This window comes from Perissodus microlepis, chromosome 6 (assembly GCF_051167445.1).
Source record: "Perissodus microlepis isolate ML-2025 ecotype Zambia chromosome 6, ASM5116744v1, whole genome shotgun sequence".
Lineage (NCBI taxonomy): Eukaryota > Metazoa > Chordata > Actinopteri > Cichliformes > Cichlidae > Perissodus > Perissodus microlepis.
In genome coordinates this window covers 2,616,986-2,631,472 of record NC_140466.1, presented here as the reverse complement: position 1 = coordinate 2,631,472, position 14,487 = coordinate 2,616,986, and the positions used below count along the sequence as shown (strand labels likewise).

The window sequence follows — 14,487 nt, the reverse complement described above, 5'->3', positions numbered from 1 at the left end:
ACAATCAAAGAAAAAAACTCACACGCTTGCATTGTGATGCACAAATGTTTCACTGTAGGCTATCCTCCGCTGGCCTGTCTTTCTGCTCTGTTTGGGCTAACTGTTACTGCTGCTGTTTTGTGAGCTGTTTTCTCAGCCTGCTTGCAGTGTCCCTAATCTTTCATCTTTGTGACATTTTCAGATCATGCTGCTAACTGATCCAGAGATAGAGAGCAGCCTTCTGATCAGCTCTGATGAAGGAGCCACCTACCAGAAGTACCGGCTGAATTTCTACATCCTCAGCCTTCTCTTCCACCCTGAGCAGGAGGACTGGATTCTCGCCTACAGCCATGACCAAAAGGTGAGAGAACGGTTGAGGCGAGTTCAGTGGCCAGTTGTTCAAAAGGAATCAAAAGAGCGTTAAGTAAGATAAGCAACAATAAGGGCAGGATTACAGTGGCCGGGAGCAAGACGGATAAACCTGTTACACAAGAGTTTAGCTCAAGCACGGGTCAGAGTTCACGAGTTTCACTTGAGAGGGAAGCGGATAAGTGAGGATAGTAATATTAAAACTGGCGTGGAAGCCCGTTTCACCAGGAGAACAGGAGAAAGATGGGAATTATGATGCTTTTAGTCAGACGTATATGCTGAAGTTCACTTTGAAAAAATCTGGCTCATCTTCTGACTTTACCTCTGGAGGCAAGGGCCAGTGTCACAAAGACATCAAGATAGCAAATAACATGATATCAGCTTCGAGCCTTCTTGTTTTGTGTGACCAGTCATCGTTTGCAAATGTGGAGAAATTCAAAATGGCATATAATAGAGTCCTCTGTTTTTAACAGGGACAGTACTTTAGCCTTGAGAAATGCCAAGTTATTCTGGAAAAGACTGACAGCACTCACTAGACAAGCAACACTAAGACAACAAACAAACCCTCTATGGACGGCCCAGTCCTTAAATTCATTTCCTTATTTGCTTTATTCAACCCAGAGAATCCTTTTTTCTTCCTCTTGGTGGAAGTGGGCTTCCATACACTGCAGCTGTGCGCTGTTAAAAGAACCATGTTCACGGATAAGTGATTCAGAAGTTAAAACGCACCAACCCAATAATCCAGAACCCACACAGATCAGCTCTCGCGGGCCTGCAGCTACGTAACGAGCGGTTTTAGGTTGAGAAATTCCTTTAAATCTCTTAAGCATCTTAGCTGTTAACAAGTCACCTGGTTTGAATGCACTGCATTTCAAAATGATGCCACCACATCACTCATATGAAGCCAGACTTTATAACACACCTCCAGCATGGCTAAAACGGGGCTTCTCAATGAGGAGAATGAGACACTTTAAAACTTCAGTGGGCGCAGTCTCACTGTGAGTGATATTAATTAATAGAAAATGTATTTTGAAAGCCTCATAAACATGTTGCATTTATAAAACAAGGTGGAGTCTGTTGATTTTCCATTTCTGTTTTTATAAACAAACAAACACCTGTTCATCCTCAACCCGTTTATTTATTCAACACATTTGCTGAACCTAAATAATTAACAGGTGGTATTAGCTCTATATATGGAGGATTTCTTTAGTTGTTTATCTCTTTGTAGGTTGTTTAGCTTATTGGGTTTTTTTAAGCCACAGACTACATACTGAGAGTCTCACGGCTTTTGAATTTTGAGATAAGTAAACTGAACTTAGTTTAAAACGTACAGATATGAAGTTAAAACCAACTGGTCACCCAGATGTTTCTCAGTATATATGATTTTTTCTTCAGTCAAGCTCTGAAAGTGCACCTGAAACAATTTTTGTATTGGTAATAAAATAAAATAAATAAATCATTTCCAGGGAATTTGTGCGTGTGGTAGAAGCTGAACTCGTGACCTCTGACCTCTCTCATGCTTATGACTGTTTCTGTTCTTTTGAAATGAAACAGCTTTGACTTAATCTGAGCTGTATTAAAGCACACGGTAGCTTTGTTCAGACTCTGAACTTACTAACGATCCGTCGGGGGGAGCCGAGGTTTTTGTGTTTTATTGACCCAATTTGACGAGTGGAGTGAACGCTCTGCTGTGAATTCATTCAGCTCCTCATTTCCATCTAAAGTTCTCGAGTTTCTAAAAAACTGTCCAAAAAAGAAAGCTACACTGAAATAACTATGAACTAAACCTCAGTATTGACACTGACTTTTTTTCTCAGTCATCATTTTATTAGCACACAAACTGAAAATTAGAGATTGGAGAAAACACTGACTCATCTAATGTAGGAAGCAATGTGGGGAGAAAGTAGCTGCATGTCTGAGGCAGAAACAAAAAGAGGTGGAATTTATAGACTATAAAATGACCGTCTGCATTAATAAAAATGCTTTTCTTGCAGCTCAGCCCATTTGGGTCTAATATTTCAGCTGCGATGAATAATGAAGGGATCCTCCTTTGTTGTGGACGCGTGGATATGTGGATGTACAGAGTGTGGGTGAACTTGCCTGTCTCTTTTACAATGAAAGTAAATCACACTCGTACTGATGCTTCCAATGCGCACAACACACACACACACACACAGTCGGCCTTTCAGTCGTAGGGACAGATTTACTAAATAGGGTGTGAGTGCAAATCCCATGTGCTGCTGATAGGTGTGGGTAGGTTTATGGATGATTGACCAAACCACCTTTTCTGTTTTTCTAAACACAGGTGAGGTCAGTTCATTTCAACATGACACACCTCGTCTGCCAAGAGCCGTGCAATTTAGCACAAGGTTGCAAACTAAGAGATGATATTCAGCTGCAGATCAACAGGACAGGCACCGCTTGTTAATTGGAATCAGGAAAGCACATAAATATAGACATATAGGCCATACACATGTACAGAGTTCTTATGAAGGAAACGGTTGTCAGGCTCCAATGTAGTACTGTAAGCCATGCGACAGTTTTCTATTGTCACGTTCTGTGGCACTGTTGTACTAAGAAAACTTACAGTACTTTAAGGGATAAAACCAACTAGAAATGTATATGTCACATAGTGTCAACGTGCACACAGCTGAATTTGTCCACCACAAAAAAACACAGTCATGTGTGCTCTCCATGGTCCTGAAATGATAAAAAGCATCTATTGGATTCATGCCTTAATGGGTCGGGTCTGTTTAGCAGCAAAGGAGGAACCAACACAGTCTATCTCTGCATGTGGTATTGCTGCCACACTCTGCATATCTGTGATACTTTGTTATTAAACATCATAATTTTTCAGCATTTTTGGTTTTGGTTTTAATTTTCAGATTTTAGTCCCATTTTATGAGGCTTAGGTTCAAGAAGAGCCCGTGTTTGTGGTTAAAACCCATCCTTTCATAAAGGTAATTATGTGTCGAAAGCAAAGCCGGGACGCAGTCACTGGTCACTGATGGTGGTGGAGCGACACATGATGTCACAGGAACAGCACCAACGTGGCGCTGTCAGGTGATGTCCTACCTTGCATCACCCAGCAGATGATGTAGTAAACAGTATATTAAAACTTCATGCTCTGTGTCTGTACCATTTCTTTGCTCGCTGTATGACAGGTGTCAGGACTTGCTCAACCCCCTCTCTTTCTTGCACTTACACTCGCTGCCTCCCCCACCCAGCTGTGCTCCCACACACATGCATTATCTCCACCCCTAAAGTGCTTCTCTTTCAATCTGCTCACCTCCTTTTTGGCAGTGCTGTTGAATTTCTTGACTAAGAGACCTTTGGAGGTTGTAAAGACTGCGTCAACCCCCTGCACCCAACTTAACAGTTGCTGTCACTTGCTTGGCTACATACTAACTTGCTGTAGGAGGGTAATTAGTCAGAGTGATTTCCTGCCCCCTCCCACTTCCTTTCTCTGGCATCTGCTTAGCACAGCGTTGCATAGATGTCATGGAAATCTTATCAGCCGTGCTGTTTGCCATTTGTCTCGTCGCTGTTCGACACGCGAATGCGCACGAACCAGATGCGATAGTGAATATATAGTTTGCATATACTTAGGATGAGGCAGGTAAGCTTCGTGTCTCAGAAGCCCCACTGATTTCTACAGCCACCATCATGCTGAGTGTTTAGCTGTTTTTTTTTATTTAAAGATATTGAGCAATATAGTCATATAATTAAGGCTTTTAAAGTGAAATGCTATTAGAGAGTAATTAGTAAAACTTTTTTTCAAAAACAGAATACAATCATTGATTTGACATCAGTAATAATCTATCAAGATACGGTCTCATGGATGTTTTTTGAATGCAGTCCTCCATGCTACCCTTCAGCACAGAGTAAATATATGCAATTAGAAAATAAATGAATATAAACAAACAGAGTCACATTTCTGTTATCCACTAATAAATGATTGTTTACACATTCTGCATGGCTGGCCATGCTTAAAATGGAAAAAGGTCCAGCCTGAAACACTGAAATAAGTTCCATGGCTCATTAAATTCCAGCTGTAAGCTACAGAGTAAACAGATTTGTTAGAGAATGCAGTTGTTTGGGGACAAAAAGACTGTCAAGGTTGTTGATATACTGAGCAAGCAGCACACAGATGCCTGCATAATCATCAAACAAAAAAAAATTGGATTGATGTGAATTTTTACGTTTGATTTCAAATAGCACATAAAGAGTCAGAGTAGGATTAAAATGATTAAAAAAAAATCATAGTTTTCATGGTACAGTAAGAAGGACAGGTCTGCAGATATTTGACTGTGACATTTCTGCTTCCACTTCATAAAATATTAAATAGATTTTAAAAGCCTTTATGAAATATTTAATGAAATAATATTTTGTGCCTATTTTAAAAAGGAATTCAACTCATTATCATATTACAAACTGTTATATTTAAACATTTTCTTTGATGTTTTTGAACTTTCAATTTAGTATTTTTTGTGATAACAAACAAACACAATGTTAACATTCTCTGATAAAGGACCACAGAAGAGAAAAAAACAGACCAAGATCAATAAAATAAAATATCATAAGGGGAATTTATAACCTTATAGTAGGGGAGACCGGGGATAGTTGTAACATGGGTCAGTTGTAACACTTCCAATTTCTCCAATCAGGGCTAAGTTTCAAATGATGTGATTCATCCTGTACATGCCCAATTCATTTCTTCTATCACATGTGAAAAATCAGCACATTTTGTCAAACACAGACAATTTAATAAGAAAAAAAGTAATTTGCATGCCAAAAAGTAAGTTTTTTTTACTTTATTTCAATTTCTAATAGCATTATCTGCTTTGCAGTTAAACTCATCAAACTTAAATTATGTTATTTGTATGTCTATGGGGATATATTCTGTATAGGTCTTTAGTGCTAATGTTTTAGCCGTTGGCTGTAATGTTAGCTAGTTCATGGCTATAGGAGTCTGGGTCAGTTGTAACAGCAACAGTCTGGGTTAGTTGTAACAATATTGCAAATGTTACAACTTACCACACTATTACTTTAACTTATATTAAACAAGTTGGGGCAACGACATCAGCAGAGAGAGGTTCACTGGTCACCTTTGTATATGCGGTTAATGCCATTGGCAACACAATTCCTCCACTGTTTGTGTTCCCACACATACATTATGCAGACCACTGTGTCAGAGATGGACCAGTAGGAAGTACTGGTAGTGGAAATAAATCAGGATGGGTGCAAGAAACAGATTTCCTCATCTTTCTGAAGCACTTTGCAAACCACACCAAGGTAAGCCATGAAAAAAAGTAATGGAATTGCGATGCTGGTGCACAACTACATTTTTTCAGCTTCATTGTTATGTTCAAAAGTTGGTGCAAAAGTTGTAGGTTACAATGCACACTGAACCAATGAGGCCAAACTCAAGGAAGACCAACCAAAATTAATGAAATATTCAGTTGCAGAAAATTCCATAATTTGTCTTTTTTGGGGGGTTGGAATATGTTCAAAAGCTAGATTTCTGCATTCTGTCACACACACACACAGCTACATAAATGGCTCTAAGTGCATTCATGTGTTGAATAAACAAAGATTACATGTTAATGTTTTGTCAGTACCCTTATTTCATTGTGTTACATTTCACCCCAGGATATGTTACAACTAACCCAGACTATGGGGTTAGTTGTAACATTTCGCTCTTTGTGTTTGAGACCATACCATGCAATGAGTAATTGTGCTGCAGAGAAAATAGCTGCACTATTTAATAGCAGAGACATGTAAATACTTTGCATTACATTTTGAATCCACTACCTTAAAAGAGCTCCAATTTACAGACACAAATGTAAAAAATGTTACAACTATCCCCGGTCTCCCCTACAACATTCCAGGATTCTTGTTCATTCACCAGGTTTCTGGTCACACAGTTTCATCTCTGGTGGACGCTCACTGTCATTCACTCCGTTGTGTGAACTCTTTTCAGTCTCTGTTTCCGTTGTGTTATGAATGGTGGGCTTGGTTGTTTCCATTTCACAGTTATCATTTTCTTAGCTATCAATAGGAGTATCTGTAGATTTTTTTTTGTCTGGGCTATATGCCTCTCTAGGCATAACTCCTAAAAGAAATAAGGTTGAATTTAATGGAGGATTAACTTGTAGGATTTTCTGTTTCTTCTTTGATTCTTTTCCAGAATCCTTGAATTATTGGACAATCCCCACAAATATGTGAATAATCTGCTGTTTCCCCACATTTTCTCCAAGGGCATAGTTCTTTATTAGGTATATAAGATACCTTGTGACAGGTTTTGCTTCCCATATATTATCAGTGATTATAGCATTTAATTCTAATTACCAGTTCTCCTTAATATAAACTGTAAATATGAGAAACATGTTTCTTAGTTGGGAGATGTTTTTCCATAATATTAATATTTAAGCATTTTATATCCAGTTATCCTACATAATACATTACATTATACATAATTCTAAAGACTATAGATTTAAAAGACTGTATTACAAAAAAAGCATGTCTAATACAAATTGCGCCCTAAACGTGAGCACCTCCTTGATGAGTTATGCAGTCCCACCGTTTTCCATCACTTCCCTCATCTCAAACTCATCATCTGCAGCAGATCCAGACAACATTACTGTCATGAAAAAGCTTATAACATAAAAACATCATTGTGAAGTATGAAACTGAATATGAAAAAAACAAATTAAAAACAGTCAAATTAGTTATGAAATACCATTAGGCCAAAACAATTAGAACTTTAATAACTTCCTTTTGCAAATAGATTCTTGGTTAACACAGCGGTATGGTACAATAAAATCCCATTATTTATGTTTGTGGTAGTGTGTGCGTGTGCGCCTGTCATCTTTCTGTGTGTAAACTAGTGATGTGTGGTCTTGAACTAAACAGCTCTTAGAGCTGGGTCTTTGACATGAACGACACGATCTGGCTGCTTATTTGGAGCTGTGGGGGTTTTTTTCTTTCTCTCACCCTCTCTCTCTCTCTCTCTCGCACTTTTTTTCCGCTTCACTCCGCATGCGAGCCTTGTGCTTTGCACTGGGCAGAGGGGGGAGGGGCGGTAGTTACACTTGCAGTAGCACAGGAACAGAGCGGGAGGGAGAGAGAGAGAGAGCCAGGGACAACAACGTCACATTAGAAAGGTATAGTAATCATCCACAACTATTTTCAGTTGCAGATGATAAAGGATTCAGAAAGTTTATTCATGCAGGCCCATATGACAGAGAATGTACATGTTCTTTTTGTTTTCATATTTGAATTTATATTTAATTGTGTTGTGGTTTGCAGTGTTTTGTGTTGTTTCACTTTAAATTAGTTTAAAAGGAAAAAGCTGAAAATTTAAATAGTTAAAAGTTGAAAAGTAAATAGTTGGTTTTTGTATTATATGATTTATTTACTACATTTTATGTGGAGTGAATAAATAAAAGTATATTTACGGTGGCCGCTAGAGACAAAGCACATACAAACCCCGAAGCACATAAAAACTCAAAACACGTACAAAACACAACAGAAGTGCTCCAGGATGCTGGGCGCAGTGTTGAGCTTTGTTACCTAGTGGCTACACAAGCCAGCAAGTACCAACGACCGGATTTGGTGTGTGGTAGTAACAGGTATATGAACTTTTTTTTTAAATTATTTGAATATATATGAGTGCTTGTGTATAAATACACAAACAATACACATATGCTTTCAATTGTGTAATTTAAGTGATCTAGTAGCTCTGCTTTGGAAGTTCAGTTAACACTAGAAATGTGTTTTGGAGTTTGTATGTGTTTTGTCTCTAGGGGCCACCACATATATTTATATATAAACATATATAAACAAAACCACGTTTCTTTTACATTAGTAATTCCTTTTGTGCATAATTTTATATTGTTGTTAATAATAAATTAATTAAAGCAACAAAACAACCTGAAGAGCCGGTTCTCTAAAAGGAGCCGGAAATCCCGTCACTACTGTAAACGTGACACCTTGAAAGGTTTTGAATGTATTCTGCTGGTAAAGACCGCCCACATGGCGAGTGGGGATTTGTAAAGAAAAATACAAACACACACTGATACCACTGGTATTATTACTGCTGTTATTCCTGAAGAACAGATCATTAACTTTATGAACAAAATCTAGAATATCAGTGTGCCGAGATCACAAATTCAGTGTAATACGTTGTATCTTGAAGACAGATAATTAGTCAATTAGTCTTTCAGTAATTCCATAATTGCTTGAAGAACACAACTTGAATAAGCTGAAGTCTCTCAGTTCTCAGTGGATGTGAGTCTGGAATGAATGGAGACACTCGGGGACTCCTTTGTGGACAGCTGGATGCATTACACACAGATTTTCACATGTATTCAATGCTTACTGTGTAAACGATAAAATCTCAGCTTCCAGCGATTTACCCACCAGTGAATAACGTCTGTATGGAGACCACCCACTATGCTTTGGCTCCTCATATCTCATATGTCGCTGCAATTTGCAGGCTTGTTACAGCGAGGCACATTTCTGTAGCGTATGAAAAGCTGCACCCTACACATTTCATTCTTATCGTGTTTTTCATTGTGTTAATGGCTTCATGGCAAAAAATTCTCTGTAAGAGTTCTCTAGTAACGCACAGCCGTGTGGGAAGACAGACAGTGATTAGACTGCTAGATGTTTTTAAGCCATGTTATTCATTTGCAGTGTTTGAATATTATGTAAATTTTAATCTAATTTAGTACCTTCGACTCGAGATATTGTGAGAAAGCTCGTCTCCCACTCCTCGTTACGCTGCTGCTCTTAAATTGACGAATAAATCAAGGTGTGAAAACAAACCCACAGTAAAGAGTAAACACAGCTCGTGATCTGAAAAAGGCCAGTGTTATATAAAACGGTCAATTTCATCAAGTGTTAAGATGTATGTGACGAAATACTCATGTCTGGTTGTCTTTCTGCAGCTCTACAGCTCGGTGGAGTTTGGACGGAGGTGGCAGCTGGTGCACGAGCGAGTGGCTCCCAATCGTTTCTACTGGTACGTACGGTGCGCTCGATAGTGTAGGATAGTTCCTAAATCAGCCATGATGCAGAACGGTTTTTGTTCTTTACAAATTGCAGCATTGGCTTGCACAACGCATCCAACCGAGCCCGAATATTTCTTTATTTATAGTGTTTGTAAATTTTTCAAAATATATTATTTTTTTCAAACCAGCCAGCTGATAACATTTTTCATATTCTAGGAGAAAAACATGCAACTCATCCATATTTAGTAATTGTTTAATGTCTGTGAAATTGTGACAATCCTTCTCTCCCCCACCAACCATATAATTGCTGTCCAACTGTGCTCAAGCATGTTGTCTGCCCTCTATGTTACGGTGACACACCATCATCTGAAAAGGAACGTTTTTTGCAGTCCTATTGCACTACATGACTCCTGTAGAATCAGCTGTAGCTGGAATAACTTGTTCATTTTCTGTGTGACTTTCTAAGTCTCTCACATCATTGTGGAGGAATTCTGTCCCTCTCTTCCTTAACCTTGCTTCATTTCATTGACGTTTGCAGGCCTTTGTTTATGCACAGCTCTCACCACAGTCAGATTAAGGTCTGTCAATTTAACTCTTGCATAATTGTTTTCAGTCAAGCTTTATTTTTCTCACATTTGACTCAGGGATACTTTAGTATGAGGAGTTCTTGACTGACTTAATAATTGCAAGCTGCCCAATGTCCTGTGGCTGCAAAACAAGCCCAAATCATCAGCCCTCCTCCGTCGTGCTGACAGTTGGTTTGGCGCCGTGCATTTTGGCCAAACGTCTCCACTTTGGTCTTGTCTGAAGATTTGTGGTTTGCCCAGAGGCAGTTTTGCATGTCTAAGCAGAGTCAGAGATGTAGTTTTTGTGAATTTGTTGGGATGCATACAACCTTAAAAAACCTTTTTCACATGACTGTACATGATTTAAAGTTTTTTTTTTTGGTTTTTTTTAATCGTCACGTGAGGAAAAAGTCAACTTTCAAGTAACGTAGTCGAGGCATTTTGAGAAAAAATAGAATTAATCCAAAGCTACAATAGTCCTTGAGGCCTTGTGATTTGGTGCTATATAAACAGTGTTGGGTAAGTTACTTTAAATTAGTAACTTAGTTACATTACTAGTTACTTCTATCAAAAGTAACTCAGTTACTCGTTACTTTCAAAGTAACTTGTTACTAGGGAAAGTAACTTTGGTTTTACTCAGAATTCTCTTATTAATGTGTTGCTTCCCTGACTGAATGTGCATATTTCCACGAGAGAAATCCCACGCCTGGACCGTCGTCGACTGCTGCCAGGATTCTAGCCTACATCACAGTGTCACGTGCGCTTTTTATGTCCAACACAGAAACTGCAGTCGTGGTGCTTTCAATTGTACTTGGATCTCGGAAATTCTGCCTTCCGAGTAGGAAGATGTAGGTAACTCCAGACTGCAGAGGAGCTGCATATGTGTTTAGTAGTAATTTGTTTTTGTAGAGGGCTAGCAAAACAACCGTTTTCAAGGGCGTCGCCATATTGGACTTCTCTGATGAGGCTAACCAGAACGCCGTTTACTCAAGTGTGACATTATTCCCAGGTCCGTGTTCCGATTTCTGAAATAAGTCAAACGCAACACATAAAGTAACGAATACCGAGCCTATCTAAATCCCAGTAACGATAAACGTGTTCCTGATTTTGGCATAATAACTATTTACCATGCTTGTTACCACAATAATAACGTAGTTACTGTTACTTAATATGAGCCAGAGAGGTTTTTAAGATTTCCATTATTCATGTGTCTGACGTGCCTGATCGTCTTCCGCGTGACCCACAGAGTTCAGTCATGAAAAAAGGCTTCAGAACCAGTTTGGAGTGAATCTGAAAGTTTTCTCGTCCACTGAGATGAAATCAACTGAAATAATCTACTAATTTCTTTCAGCGGGCCTTAACCAGCAACACAAGTTGTCATCTTAACTTTGCTGCATTGCTTCATCTTCTCATAATTGTTACAATGTTCCCTGGCCTTCCCTCGCTGCCTCACTGCCACCGCCCCACAGTTGCTGTCCAACTCGGTGTTATCTAGCACGTCTGCCCTCTGTGCTGTAACTAACACGTAACAAAAAGCTTTCACCTCGACTAACTGCAGAGGAACCGTCGGGTAGTAACGAGCTGGGCAGCCAGGAGTGAAGGGAGCCTGAAGGGCTGATGCTGCAGAAGCTGTCAGAGTTCTATTTTGGGACGCTCGCTGTGCAGTAGGTGTGGTGGTAGTCCTGGTAATGAGGCTGCAGAGCGAGCTTATATCTGTTATATACATAGCCACCAAGAGTGTAATCTCATTTCGTTTTCTGGTAAACCTGAGCAGCACTTGGCCACACGCCGTTCTAACTTTGGCCACATTTAATAAGTTTGTGAGCTTAACGTGTGCAATTTGCCTGTGACATTACAAATGTGAAAAGCGTGCAGAGCTGCCTGTATGCGATATACTTTTGCAAGGCGATGGCTGCATCTCGTTTTTATGCATGCCTGTTCTGAGTCGCTTCAGAGGCCACACAGCTGTTCAAACGAGTGTCATACATACAGACGCCCCGCTGTAGGTGTGCCATCACTGAAAATACACAAGTTTAAACAAACCATCCACTTCTTCTGTGCCCGTCTCACACTGTTCCTGGGTACCTGAATGGATTATTCAGTGAAAATGGAAATGTGGCTCAGATAACTAGGCCATGCTATTCACAGCTGCGTTTCATCTGGGAAATTACCAATACTACCAATAAGTATAATAATGATTAAACGATATAGTGGTCTCTGCCTCTCATTGTGTCTGCTTCACACAGACTCCCCTTTATTTCCCTCCTCGTTTGTGTGTGCGCTCTACCTGTCGACACAGCCTCTTTCCCAGCTTCTCTCCCCCGTTCTCTCCCCTCTGTGTGTGCTGCCTTTGCTTCTCCTCTGATCCCCCAGTCTTTTTAATACATATTTAATGCCGCAATGATTATATGCTATTCCATCTGCGGGCATCCCTACTGTAGTGCGAAAAATCAATGGCTTTTCCTCTCCTAATGATGCCAGGAAACATCTTCCTCCATTTTTCTGGGCGAAAAAGGACCTTGTGGGGACTCTGAACATTTAGATCGCACAGTAAACCTGAGGCCCTCTTTTTCCCTTTACAAGTTAAGCTGCCTTTCACAGTGAAGACAAAGATGAGGTAATTCCTGCAGCCAGCTCCTGCTGATGTTTAGCACGACTGTCATAGTGCTTGACTTAACCTATCCGTCGTCATAAATTTGTCTGACTTTGCAACACGCAATCTCTCGTCTTAGACAGCAGCTGCCATAGGTGACATCTGCCCGAAGGCAAAAGACCAATAGTGATGTTCCTGAAACACATTTGTCTGCCTTTCAGGTCGAAAATGGGTTTGGACAAAGAGCCGGGCTTAATTCACCTGGAAACCAGCATCACTGAAGGACGTGAGTAATTGAATTCCGAGTCCGGTGCTCCATTTTCCGCCGTCTTTGTACTGTATCGTGAACATTGTGCTAAAGTAGAGAAGAATTGGGAGTTGTGTGGACAATTCCATTGAAGGGTAATACGAAGGGACAGCGGAAATGGCCGAGTCGGGGGGCACACAATGACAACGGACGGAAAAGTAATGCATATATTAGAATGCTTTTAAAAGCAAGTGATTTAGCTCAGGGGGGCTCTTTTAAGTATAAAGAAACACTCTTCGTCCTGAATGACAATGAACACTGGGATATTTGGGGTTCATTTTCTCTTGTTTAATTTTACTTTTCTGGGAGCGACTCCTTGTTCTTATATTTTTAATATTTTTCCCTAAATTTCGGCAATTTTCAGCAGCAACCCAAAATGCCAATAAAAATGAATATAGAAAAGGATTGAATTAAATGCAAAGAGCACAAATTACTGATAAAAAAAAAAGTATAGACAGAAACTTACAGCATCTGCTCTTTTAAACAGCATGTTCTAAAACAAACGTACATTTGAATAGTTTTAAAACCCCTGCAGATATAATCTATGTACATAAGATTTTAGGGCTCAGTACTGAACCCCAAAGGTAACTCAGTAAATCAGATATGACTTGATTTATTTTTATCTGTTGTTGAGATAACTATCATTGTGATAGCTTTCTGAAAATTTTCTTGCTATTTTTTTTTCACAGAGGACGATCTGTGATTTGTATTAATAAATCACCACTCCCACAGACTCCTCCCTTCTTTCTCAAAATTGCATCATTGCCATCGAGGCGGATCTATTTGAGTTTAAACCAAACAAACAAAAAAATACAAATAAAAAACAACTTTTTTGAAAGTGAGATAGATTGGCCTTTTATTTCCTACTCTTATAAACCGAAACAACGTTTGTTCTTTTCCTGTTTCATGTAAAAATACGTGTTTGGGTGGACTGTCATTGGTTTTTCATTTTCAGTCCAAAGTGGAAAAATGGGGGAAAAGTTTGTACAAAAAATAGTAAGAGCCTGTTCTTATTCCACAATCTGTCAGACAAACTGATGCTTATTTATTTGCTGGAGCTATTTTTCTTTAATCTTTTTTTCTGCAAGAAAAATAATTCACGGATAAAATTCAGTTTTAACCTCCTAAGACCCGAACTCTTCCACGGCATGCATTTTTAATTTCTCTTTGATATTTGGGCTGATTGGGACCTGATGAAAGTAAAAACTAAGAATTGGCAGATTTTTTTACCTAATCTTTGTTTCTAAGAAAAATGAGAGCCATATGTGAGGATATTCATATAAAATTTCGATAGAACAGTGGCAGTATAATGTCCTCGTAAGTGGATATCAGGCCCTTGTAGAGCAAAATTGAGTATTTTGGTCTAAATAACCCAAAATGTGATGTCCACATATGTGGACGCCAGGTCCTAGGAGGTTAAAGAAGTTAAAAAACACGATCTAGCTTTATTGGTGTTACTAAGAACTTAAAGTCAGGATATATTGGCCTTTGCCACTTCAGTTTTAACCACGTTTCAGTCTCTCTTTAACACTTAAATGATTATAGTTAGTTTTTTCAATCTCACAGAGTTTGTATGGCACCTCTCTGAGGCCAATACAGTAAGGGAAAGCCAATCATCCAAACATGCATAGCAGACATCAATCGTGTCAGATGTTA

The 14,487-nt window shown here is 39.2% G+C and overlaps 1 protein-coding gene across 4 annotated transcripts in view; it reads left to right on the top strand.

Moving 5' to 3' along the window:
- sorcs1 (sortilin-related VPS10 domain containing receptor 1) overlaps positions 1-14,487 on the top strand; it is a 182,539-nt gene that overhangs the window by 121,195 nt on the left and 46,857 nt on the right. For all 4 annotated transcript variants that reach the window (XR_014800431.1, XM_084930168.1, XM_084930170.1 and 1 more), the window contains exons 4-6: positions 182-340; positions 9,303-9,376; positions 12,746-12,810. Coding sequence is in view for 3 of the 4 variants with exons in the window: in XM_084930168.1 (XP_084786294.1) it covers positions 182-340; positions 9,303-9,376; positions 12,746-12,810 (298 nt within the window). In the remaining variant the exon portion in view is untranslated. The remainder of the gene's footprint in view (positions 1-181; positions 341-9,302; positions 9,377-12,745; positions 12,811-14,487) is intronic.